This window comes from Scyliorhinus canicula, chromosome 20 (genome assembly GCF_902713615.1).
Source record: "Scyliorhinus canicula chromosome 20, sScyCan1.1, whole genome shotgun sequence".
In the NCBI taxonomy this organism is placed as follows: Eukaryota; Metazoa; Chordata; class Chondrichthyes; order Carcharhiniformes; family Scyliorhinidae; genus Scyliorhinus; species Scyliorhinus canicula.
Genome location: NC_052165.1, coordinates 17,390,128 through 17,402,535, shown reverse-complemented (window position 1 = coordinate 17,402,535; position 12,408 = coordinate 17,390,128). Strand labels below are relative to the sequence as shown.

Sequence of the window (12,408 nt, the reverse complement as noted above, 5' to 3'; positions counted from 1 at the left end):
GATTTGATTTAATTTCCCAAATCTCCCACAGTTTTAGTTGCGTCTTTATTGCTAAACCTCATTTTCTTATGTACAGCACATGTAATTTGTATCTATAATCCTGGGCCAAGAAGTGTGCTTCAACTTTGCAAATAGCCATTCAGGTATCAGATAGTACGCCAGTACTTGTTTGCGTGCCAATTTCGGTGAGAATTCAAAGCACTAGTGTGTTATCCAGCTGTTGTATATGTAATGTTTTGAGGCGGCCTGAATCTTTTTTCAAATTTAGAGTGCCCAATTATTTTTTTTCCAATTAAGGGGCAATTTAGCGTGGCCAGTTCACCTACCTTCCACATGTTTGGGTTGTGGGAGCGAAACCCACGCAAGCACGGGGAGAATGTGCAAACTCCACATGGACAGTGGCGCAGAGCCGGGATCGAACCTGGGACCTCGGCGCCGTGAGTCAGAAGGCGGGCTGAATTAATAAATTTCATTTAAGAATCATTCTGGAAGATAGTTGAGATTGTAAAAGTCAGAGACCATGAGGCTTAGTCGACTGTTAGATCCTGTGGTAATTGGATACTTAAGTGGACAACCCAGAGTCTGGCTGCGAAGGATAAACTCGCGTGTACAGAATTAATGTTCATTGCACTTGTGTGAACTAGCCAGTGTCTTGACTGGAAGCCAGGTTGACGTATTTGTACTGGGCAAGGAATATGTATATCTGGTGGATAACCATGTCTTTCCAGAATGTAAATGTTAATTGAAGAGGCTGGGGCATAGGGCAGCTGACACTTGACTTTGTCCTCTTTAGTCTATCTGAGGCTTTGATCATGCTCCATCTTTCTCTGTTGCTTGTCCCCCAGAGAGTCTCCGAGGGTCATAGCCTGCAGCTTAGTCAAGAGGCATTAGCCTACTGGCTTAAATATTTGAGGCCCTTGGGTTACCAGGGGGTCTTCATTTCATGCACTCCACATTTCCCACATAACCTAAAGCAGACTAAACAAAAGTGTTGTGAAATCTGATGGCTGGATGCAGCTAAAGTAAGATGTTGAAGCTGTCCTCCATTCATTTAATACTGTGTTTGTTTCCTGGATTTACACCCTTTTTTGGTCTTTGGGATCATGGAAACCTTTGAAAAAGGGATTGCAGAGCAACGGCCTGTGATTAAAACCTAGTGTTTTTTCTCCATGCTGCTCTTGTGCAGCAGTGTCACACATGGTAGCATTTAGGAGCCCCCTTCACAGCTGAAGTGTTTCAAACACTAATGAATGGGAGCTTGGTCATATAATGCAGACAAGCTTTAAGGCAATGCTTTACTGAATGGTGTACTGTAGTGGCCTGGGAAAGGAAGAGAGTTATAAATTGTGTCAGCTAGCAGCCCAGACAAAATGAAGCCATGTGGAAAATCCAATCTATTTAACTATGAAACTGTTGCAAGCCATTTTAAGGTGGTCATCTTTGGCAGTTCTCAGTTTATGAGGTGACAAATGTTAAACCGCATAATGCGGCCTTTCGCTCTGCTTTCTTTTTCAGGCAAATAAAAGTAAAATATTTTAGCATTTTGGAATTTGGATATTTTAGGGTGGGGGGGGGGTGTGATAAATGCTGAATGCTGACTAGATTTGATGTCTAAATATTTGATAAATCGATTAAATTATTTACAATGTCCAGGTACGCGAGTATCTATTATCTGGAATACCTTTAAGGCTTTTTAAATTCACAGGCACGGCGATGACATCAGCTGTAGGAGATTTATGGTGGTTTGATCGGAATTTAATCAATATACTTTCTCTCAAACCTGTGGTTGAACATGTCCAGTTTCAGGTCTCCCGAAATACTCAGCAATTGAAAAATAAAGTAACAGCATTGCCTTGGCACTCCAAACTGTGGAAGGGGAGGGCAAGACAATATTTTTTTTAAAGCTGTCTGACATAATGCAAATTTGTTTGTTGTTTGTTTCCAGGAAGAAGGTGAAGGGACGTCCACAGAGGAAGATTAAGAAACCACACTATTTTACTTCTACCTCATTCAGCAGTTGGGTCTTTTGAAGGGAGAAGACACTAAATTGACCACTTGTTTTATTTTCCCGGTTAACATTGGTCTGTCCACTTTATCCTGGGTTGAGACACATCCTCTGAAAGACTTTTTTGTTTTACTATCCACCTTTCTGTAATCCCTTCACAGCCCTGGGGTTTAGTGATTTAAACACTGCTGTAACACAGGGGACGCAGATTAATGATGCAACATTTAATTACTGTTTTTTTTTTTAAATTCTTAACATACTTATAGTTTATTGAGCTGCTGAGTAAGGGTGAGTGGGTAAAAAAAGAAAAGAGTTTTATTTTTCACTGAAATGCACAAAATAATGCAAGACGGAAACATCTTATACACAGCACATAATATGGGCATTTTGAGAGAACCGGCTTTTCTGTTTAAAAATAGATGGCTTTGCCAGCCCCAATACCCACCCCTTGACTTAGTATATACAGCCTGTATAGAACACCAAAGATGAGGGATAGGCACTGCTCCTTTAGAAACCTTTTTAGTAGATCTTTTTTTTAAATTGAACTTCACTTATTCTAATTTCAGGAACGTCCTGGGGCAGATTTTTCTTCAACATATATTTAATTCTGCTGTTAACCTTTGAAAATTATATTCAGTAACTGAAGGGAAGGATGGAAGATTGACCCACTCTGTTTTCCAGGTCCGTAGGGTTAAGACACAGAAATCAAGAAATTCCATTTCAGTGTAAGTCACTGAAACTTGGAAAGGGAACTGATTTCTCCTCATCAGCCAGCCATTAAGAATCGCATAAGATGACTGTACCTCTTACGCACTGCCATGCGGATGGATCGGGAAAACACATTTCTTGATTGTGGGACCAACAATAGATGGTCAACAATAGTTGAAGACACTGATCTTCAAATTATTCCTCCTCCATCTAATCAACCCAAAAGAATATTCAGTTAAACCAGCACTTTTAGTGACAGTTGCAATATTACCCTATTATCTGTAACTACCTCTGATTGATTCAATTAGTTTAACAGTCTCTCGATTACATGCTGCTATACACATACAATGCAGGATTTTCTTTTCCCGGTTTAATTGATGGTTAAACACTGATATCTGGATTTTGTTTAAATTCATTTACATTTTACAGTCTAAAATATTAAAAGAGGAAACACAAATACCTGAAAAGCATTTCTGTACTGCAATATAATTGCTGAATTTCTACCAGGTTACCGATTCCCAGTTTTGTGTAACTCATTTTCCGTTTGAACTATTAACTTGAATACAATTTTTTTACGGAATTACTTAGTGATTTTTAATAGATCATTTTTTTTTCTTATGTTACAATTAATAACATGGAAATGTCTCTCTTGCTTTTATTTTTCATTTTTATGGGTAATGTTTTAAATATAACTGTCCACGTTTTGTACCTCAAATGAACTCAAGGCAAATGGACGAATCAATTTACCAGAACCTACCTCCAGACATTAAAAAAATAATGAACTTGTTACTATCAACATCGGTTTTAAAATATTGTTAAAATTTTAGGACTGCAACTAATCCCTAATCAAAGTATTTTTGTAAAAAAAAAGGAAAAAAATAACCTTGGATACAAAAGCATTTTAAATTACTTTCTATTCCGAAACCTTCTAAGGAAACTTGAAGTTCTGTAGGTGGGAAGCAATAAGCTCGTTTTTTTTTGTATAATTCAATCAAGAATATGTGTTTAAATTAGTAGATTGTAAGAAACATACTTGATTCGTATTTTCATGTATTTTACACAAATGTGATTTTCTCTTTTTCATTTTTGTAATGTTTCAACCAGATGTATTTTTAAAATGCTTCTTAGAGTTTTATCTTGCTACATGCTTGTCAATATTTCTACCTTGAAACATTCAATAGGCCGGGGAGATGGGGAGGGTGTAGTTTTCTCAGGAGAATCTGTGGCAGTAAGGGCTTCACTGTTGAGCCAACATACAACCAAAGCTGATTCCTCTGACCTCCATTGGAACTTGTACAACCTTGGTGTCAGGTGCATACCCGGTCTCTACACTGAAGGCCGAGGTATTAACTAGTTGCATTTCCGCCAAATCTTTCAATAGTTGTACCCACCTTTCCCCCCCCCCCCCTCCAAACAAACAACTTCCTTGTGTTTTCTTTTAAAAGCACACTTGTGATTTGTTTGAAACATCATTCCGTGTATTTTGATTTAAGAGAACTCTCTGAAGCTCTGCCTTGGTTTTGGTCTGATGCATACTAAGGAAGTCTTTGGTCGTTTGTTGGACATTTAGCTCGGGGAAGCCTCTCAAATGCTGATGTTTATCATGTATTTCTCTGTATGTTGTACAATCAATTACACACTACTACCTCTTGGGGCCCACTGTTACCTCAATTTCAAGCTGAAAATCCGTTCAATTGTTTATGGCCAGTAGACCAGGGAGAGCATCATAAATTTTTTATACATAGTTTATTTTTTTTGGGGAGATAAATTTTATATGACTGTTCCCTCCTGACTGGTCACCTCAAAATAAGACTGGACATTTAACTTTTCCGCTAGTTTACAAATAGTAGTCTCTTGGTTTGCAGGGAGAGTGTGAACATGTTAGACTGCAAATCCTACTCTCCCTGTACCTTGAATGTCTAACTTTATTGCTTTGCTATTCACTTAGAGAAGCTGTCTGATTGTACTTGGAAATGCTTGCTTGCTGAAAAAGGTTCCATTCATGGATTATCACTGTCTGTTCAGCACAAATAAATGTAAGAACCTCTGTGATCCCCATGTTGGTTCTTAGACTTTTGTCATTTTAATACTGGCAAAACAATTAACATGAGTGAACGCATCTCTGAGAGTTTTTTTTTCAACAAATGAAAGAAGCACTTACAATATTTGGAACTCCAAAGTGGTTCCTGTGTTTTTAAAGCCATAGCCTTTGAATTATCTCCCTTAGTTGTAAACTCAAACTCAACCAGTATTGCAATTTATTGAGGGTGATTTGTAAGTAGGAACCATTGGTCTCTTTCGCAAGTTGGGGAGGGGGGGGGGATGACGGGAAGCAGTGTTCAATAAAAAATACATGCGGGCGGCACGGTGGCGCAGTGGGTTAGCACTGCTACCTCACGGCGCCGAGGTCCCGAGTTCGATCCCGGCTCTGGGTCACTGTCCGTGTGGAGTTGGCACATTCTCCCCGTGTTTGCGTGGGTTTTGCCCCCACAACCCAAAGATGAGCAGGCTAGGTGGATTGGCCGTGTTAAATTGCCCCTTAATTGGAAAAATGAATTGGGTACTCTTAAAAAAAACATGCTATGTTATTTATTAAAGAGTTCAAATTTTTCTTCATGTTTGAAAACATCAGGGCCGCATGGTGGCGCAGTGGTTAGCACTATTGCCTCACAGCAGCGAGGACCCCGGCCACGGGTTACTGTCCATGTGGAGTCGGCACATTCCCCCCGTGTCTGCATGGGTCTCACCCCCACAGGCCTAAAAGATGTGCAGGGTAAGTGGATTGGCCACGCTAAATTGGCCCTTAATTGGGAAAAAAAAAGAATTGGATACCCTAAATTTATTTTTTTTAATTTGAAAACATCACCAAATGGTTTAGGAGGCCTATTAGGCCTGAAGCGGCCATTTTAAATGATCTTTCCTGGAGAAGGGATGGGAAAATAAGACAGACTTACCAGTCCTGATCACTGCTAAAAGTGCAGACACCAGCGTGTTGCATTCGGACAAGATCATGTTCAGCTCCTGCCAGCCACAGTTTTAGTTCACATTCACTATTGAGTTTCTCGAACATGAAGAATATCTACTTCTGAAGATCATTGTTACCCTAATGTGGGAGGAAAGAGGTTTAAAATAAATACACACACAAATGATTAGGGGAGGTGGTGGTATAGTGGTATTGTCACTGGACTAGTAACCCAGACACCCAGGGAAATGCTCTGGGGACCCGATTCTGAATCCCGCCACGATAGATGGTGGATTTTGAATTCAGTAAAAAAAAATCTGGAATTTTAAAAAGTCTAATGATGTCGATGAAACCATTGTCGACTGTCATTTTAAAAAACCCATCTGGTTCAGTGATCTTCTTTAGGGAAGGAAATCTGCCTCTTTACCGGGTCTGGCTGACATGTGACCCCCAGATCCACAACAATATGGTTGACCCTAAAAATGCTACTAATTTCGAGGGCAATTAGGGATGGGCAACAAATGCTGACCTTGCCTGTGCTGCCCACATTCCATGAAAGAATGAAGAAAGAAAAAAAAAAGGATCAATTGATTTGAATTTTAATTCCGGAACCCTGATCTCTATGCTGGAATGGAAACATTGAAGTGGCCGTGTCAGGATGCCGTATGTTTTCAAGGAGATGGCCAAGTAAAAGGCCTTCTCCAGGTATCTGACCAATAAAGGACAGAGGCTTGGCTTCGCTGCCAAGGGCCAGTGGGAACACCAGAGACTGAGGAAGGCCGGCAGCCCCTCCAAATCTGAATAGTGCGCCATGTTCTTCATTATTTGGAGCTTGCAAGTCATTTGCATTTCATTCTTTTTTTTTTTTCTCGAAGTTCAGTTGCAATTTCATGCCCGTGAAAGTAAATGATGGAGCTATCCGAATTGATAGACCGTCTGACATGCGGCCACATTTTCCATTAGTTTGACCTTCTGCCATGTCAGACAGGATCCTTTCAGCCCTGTGTTAGGGGAAAGTTGTTTTTGAAAATCCACGTCGTGACACTTTTTAGCTTTAGTGCTAAAAGATTACAGCTATTGAAAAGTTAATTTGAAATTGTATTCCAAGTTACCGTTTATTACGCCCGTATGATATGTTAAAAGATCAACGTTGCATCAAACCAATCGTAAAAGATTTAAGAGCAAGATGTGACTGTTGCACATTGTTACGCCTGGGAATTTGTGTTCTGTTTTAAAACCGTCATTTTCTGCTGTTTTCTTGTAACTTTGGGAAGGTGAATGGGTTTTACCAGTGGCTGTCAATGTAGGGTGAAGTTGCGCCAATCAATCGCAAGATGCGCCTACTTAAACCAATTTGACCGTGGAGCTTCCAGAGAACAGGTGACGTACAGCTGATTAACAGCAGACAATATATTGCGCAACCTATGTTGTAATGCTCCTGACCTCCTCTCATCGTCCTGCTTCAGGCCTTCTGCGAGCAACACCCCGGGAGTTGTCATTAATAGTCACCCCTCGTTCCAGGGGGGTAGCAATTATGATCAATAAGCAGGTTCAATTTGAGGCGGAAGGCGTAGTCGCAGACAGATTCCTGATGGTAAGGGGCAAACTGGAGGGGAGAAGAGTGGTACTGGTGAACATATATGCTCCGAACTGGGACGACGTGGACTTTATCAAAAGAGTGCTGGGGAAGATCCCGGACTTAGACTAACGTAGGTTGATAATGGGGGGGGGGGGGGTCTTTAATACGGTCCTTGACCCGGGGCTGGACCGGTTGTGTCCCAGAACGGGTAGACTCCCAGAAATGGCAAGGGAGCTGAAAGGGTTCATGGAGCAAATGGGGGCAGTGGATCCATGGAGAGCCAGACAGCCGATGGGAAGGGGCTACTCGTTTTACTCACATGTTCATAAAGTATATTCTAGGATTGATTTCTTTATCTTGAGCAGGGACTGTGTAGGGGAGGTAAAGAATACGGAATATTGGGCAATCACTATCTATGCCCCACACTGGGTGGACCTGCAGGTCTGCGGGGAGAATTACCAACGCCCGCAATGGAGGTTAGACGTAGGATTGTTGTCGGAGGAGGGGATATGTGAGAGGTTTCGGAAGTGTATGCAGAACTACTTGCAGGTGAACGATACGGGGGAGGTTTCAGCAGCGACCCTGTGGGAGGCGTTGAAGGCAGTAGTGAGGGGGGAGCTGATCTCAATTCGGGCTCACAGGGTCAGGGCGGACAGAGCAGAAATGGACAGATTGGTTCGGGAAATATATCGGATAGACGAGGAGCATGCGGGGTCCCCGGGGGAGGACCTACTCAGGGACAGACGGAGGTTACAGGTGGAACTGGGGGCACTATCCACGAGTAGGGCCGTGGAACAACTTAGGAAGGTGAGGGGAGTGGTGAATGAGCATGGGGAGAAGGCCAGCAGATTGCTAGCGCAGCAACTCAGGAAGAGGGAGGCGGCCAGGGAAATAAGTAGAGCGATTGTGGGGAGGGGAGCAGAGTGGAAGACCCGGCAGGACTGAATAAGGTATTCCGGGACTTCTATAGTAGGCTGTATACTTCAGAACCCCCTGAAGAGCCGGAGATGAAAAGGTTCCTGGACGGGCTAACATTCCCAAAAGTAGGCGGGGAACTAGTGGATGGGCTAGGGGCCCTGATTAGAGTGGAGGAGGTACTGGGGAGCCTAAAGGCCATGCAGTCGGGGAAAGCCCCGAGCCGGATGGATACCCAGTAGAGCTTTACAAGAAGTTCTCGGAGTTAGTGGGACCGGCCTTGACGAGGGTTTTTAATGAGGCAAGGGACAGAGGGACCCTGCCGCCGATATGTTGCAAGCCACCAGCTGCCTGATACTGAAGCGGGACAAGGACCCGGAATCCTGCAGGTCATACAGGCCAATCTCCCGCCGACGGGCAAGGAGGTGGAGGTAGTGGTGGCAATGGACACTGAGAAGGCATTCGACCGGGTGGAGTGGGGCAATCTGTGGGAGGTCTTCGGACGGTTTGGGGTCGGGGAGGGACTGGTGAATTGGGTCAGACTATTGTACCAGGCCCCAAAAGCTAGCGTAGGACGAACAGGGTAGTGTCAGATTATTTCAGACTACATCGCGGGACCAGACAGGGATGCCCACTCTCCTCATTGCTGTTCGCGCTGGCCGTAGAGCCGTTGGCGATTGCGTTGAGAGCTGCGAAGGGATGGGAGGGAATGACCGGGGGGGTGGAACATAGGGTCTCTCTCTATGTGAACGACCTGCTCCTGTACGTGTCGGACCCACTGGCCGGGATGGAAAATATACTGGAAACATTGAGGAAGTTCAGCCGGTTTTCAGGGTACAAATTAAATGTGGCCAAGAGTGAGATGTTTGTGGTGCAGGCAAGGGGCCAGGAGAATAGAAGGAACTGCCATTTAGGCTGGTTGAGGAAAGTTTCCCATACTTGGGGATACAGATGGGACGAGACTGGGGCAGGTGCACAAGTTAAATTTGACTAGAGTTGTGGAACAAATGAAGAGGGAGTTTCGGAGATGGGATGCACTCCCGCTGTCACTGGCGGGGAGGGTGCAGACTGTAAAGATGACAATCCTCCCTAGATTCCTGTTCATCTTCCAGTGCCTCCTGATCTTTATCCCACGGTCCTTCTTCAAAAGGACTGGCAAAATCATCATGAGCTTTGTCTGGGCGGGAAAATCCCCGCGGGTGAAGAAGGCGATGTTGGAGAGGAACCGCAGCGAGGGAGGGCTGGCATTGCCGAGTCTGATTAATTATTACTGGGCGGCCAACATCGCTATGATAAGGAAGTGGATGGTGGGTACGGGGTCTATCTGGGAGTGGGTGGAGACGGCTTCGTGCAGGGACACCAGTTTGGCAGCCCTGGTCACGGCTCCTCTACCGCTGCCGCCGACCAGGTACTCCACCAGCCCGGTAGTGGGGGCGGCCCTGTAGATATGGGGCCAGTGGAGGAGGCATGTGGGGGAGATGGGTGCGCCTGTCTGGGCTCCAATATGTGATAATCATCGATTTGCCCCCGGGAACATGGATGGAGGATTTCGAACATGGCGGCGGGCGGGGGTGAGGAGGGTGGGTGATATGTTCCTGGAGGGGAGTTTTGCGAGTTTGAGGGGCTTGGTAAGGGGAAATGACTTTCGGTACTTACTGATGCGGGACTTTGTCCCATCCTTCCCGCGCCTCCCACCAATAGGGATCCAAGACAGAATAGTCTCTAGAGGAGAAGGTAGAGTCTCGGATATTTACATGGTGCTCATGGAGGGGGAAGGGTCCCAGACGGAGGAACTGAAACTCAAATGGGAGGAGGAGCTTGGCGGGGAGATGGAGGACAGGCTGTGGGCAGAAGCCCTGAGTAGGGTAAACTCAACTGCAACATGTGCCAGGCTCGGCCTGATTCAATTTAAGGTGGTTCACTGGGCCCACATGACGGTAGCTCAGATGAGCAAATTCTTTGGGGTAGAGGATAAGTGTGCTAGATGCGCGGGAGGACCAGCGAACCACGTTCACATGTTTTGGGCATGTCCTAAGCTTAAGGGGTACTGGGAGGGATTTGCAGGGATCATGTCCCGGGTGCTAAAAACAAGGGTGGTGATGAGTCCAGGGGTGGCAATTTTTGGGGTTTTGGAAGACCCGGGAGTCCAGGGCGAGAAAGAGGCCGATGTGTTGGCCTTTGCTTCCCTAATAGCCCGGCGGCGAATACTGCTGGCATGGAGGGACTCAAAACCCCCGAAGACCGAGCTATGGCTTTCGGACATGCCAAGTTTCCTGGGTATGGAGAAAATTAGGTTCGCCTTGAGGGGATCTGTACTGGGGTTCATCGACTTCTTCACGGGAGAGTGAACGTCAGCAGGGGCTGTGGGGGTGGAGGGCGGGGGGGGGGGGGGGGGGGGAGATTAGAGTAGAGTAGGAGGGATAAATAGGCGGGTAGTGTCTATGGGAGAGGAGCGGCTTGTGCAGTATGGTTCGATTAAAGTATCGATTTAACGTTGATGTTTGCACATTTTTGCCTTTTCCTTTGTTATCTGTAACTGTTTACAATGCCGAAAAATACCTCAATAAAATTGTTTAATTTTTTTAAAAAGTCACCCCTCGTTTAATCAATGTACAGTGTGATCTAGATTATTCCATGTTGCTGCACATCCGATGCAATGCATCAATGGGTATTTTGTACTGGAAGAATTTACGCTAGGCTACACTTTCTTCCGAAGATGTCAGATGCGGGAGGAAACGTGGCAAGTTACTCGAGTGCGCTCTTTGCTTCATCCTTGCTTCCTCCCGCAGGTTAGTTTCCGTCGATGGAGGAGTAGTTGCTGAAGGAAACATCATCGCGCTTTACCCCGCAGGAAAACTTCACTTAAGGTTAGGCCTCATCAACATCAGAAAAAGGTTGACTGAACGCCTGGAACAAGTATCGATTGATTGAAGAGAGTCTTCCTGGGTTGATGAAAGGTCGATCACGTCTACCGAAACTAGTTGAAATTTATTGAGGGGGTCGCTCGTGTTATGATCTCTGAAGAGACTGATAACTTCGGAAAAGGGATTTGAACTTTCAGCTACTGGCTGAAAGAATGACACAGCAAGATTTCACTTTAACAGTAGCAAATGACTATGATTAACTAAACCATATTGCTTTTATTTTAATAAATGTACAGTACACAATTCCTTTTTCCAATTAAGGGGCAATTTAGCGTGGCCAATCCACCTATCCTGCACATCTTTGGATTGTGGGGGTGAAACCCACGCAGACACGGGGAGAATGTGCAAACTCCACACAGGGACCCAGAGCCTGGATTGAACCAAGGGTTTTCAGTGCTGTAGGCAGCAGTGCTAACCACTGCGCCACCGTGATGCCCTACTAAACCATATTTCTTTATTGTCGGCAACTTATACTTAAAGATAGAACTAACTGGCACAGATGTGGAGGGCCAAAGGGCCTTTTCTATGCTGTAGACCTCCATGCCTCTATAAACCCCTTTTATGCACATCGCCCATTACCCTCGCCAAGAAATTAGTCATCCCGTCCACAATTGCTCCCAGATTCCAATGGAATCCCATATCACTGTTGTGCCAAGTAGTAACTCTTTGAGTGATGTTCTCCAGGTGCTGTCTTCAGTTTTTGAAGCGTTCCTTAAATTCATCACAAACAGTAAAACCTGTTCCAATAATCCACCGCCCCCTGACCATGCCAGGCCAAGTCTCCCAGAATCTTTAGGTTACAGGATGTATCTCTTCAGCTAAAGAGCTGTGATAACTTGCAATCCCAAGCAACCTTTTGTCTTTCAGGACTACGCATAACCTCTGCTACTTGTGTATTAATTTCTAAGGACATCTGTAACATTATCTCAAAAATATCTTCCTCCGAACTCACTTGGCAATATCTTTTTTTTATATAAATTTAGATTACCCAATTATTTTTTCCAATTAAGGGGCAATTTAGCATGGCCAATCCACCTCCTCTGCACATTTTGTTTTGGGTTGTGGGGGCGAAACCCACGCAGACACAGGGAGAATGTGCAAACTCCACACGGACAGTGACCCAGAGCTGGGATCGAACCTGGGACCTGGGCGCCGTGAGGCGGTTGTGCTAACCACTAGGCCACCGTGCTGCCCCTCACTTGGCAATATCACGGGATTGTGATAGCGCAGAAGGACTGTTTTTTTAAAAGTATTTTTATTAGGGTTTTGCAGAATTTTTTGTAATAAAACAGTAATAACCATAATAACAAATCAA

General features: G+C 44.6%; 1 protein-coding gene across 1 annotated transcript in view; it reads left to right on the top strand.

Moving 5' to 3' along the window:
* The window catches only part of hmga2 (high mobility group AT-hook 2), a 172,222-nt gene extending 167,399 nt beyond the window's left edge, over positions 1-4,823 (top strand). The window contains exon 5 of the mRNA XM_038780850.1: positions 1,946-4,823. Coding sequence (XP_038636778.1) covers positions 1,946-1,981 — 36 coding nt within the window. The 3' untranslated portion in view covers positions 1,982-4,823. The remainder of the gene's footprint in view (positions 1-1,945) is intronic.
* The last annotated feature ends 7,585 nt before the right edge of the window (positions 4,824-12,408 follow it).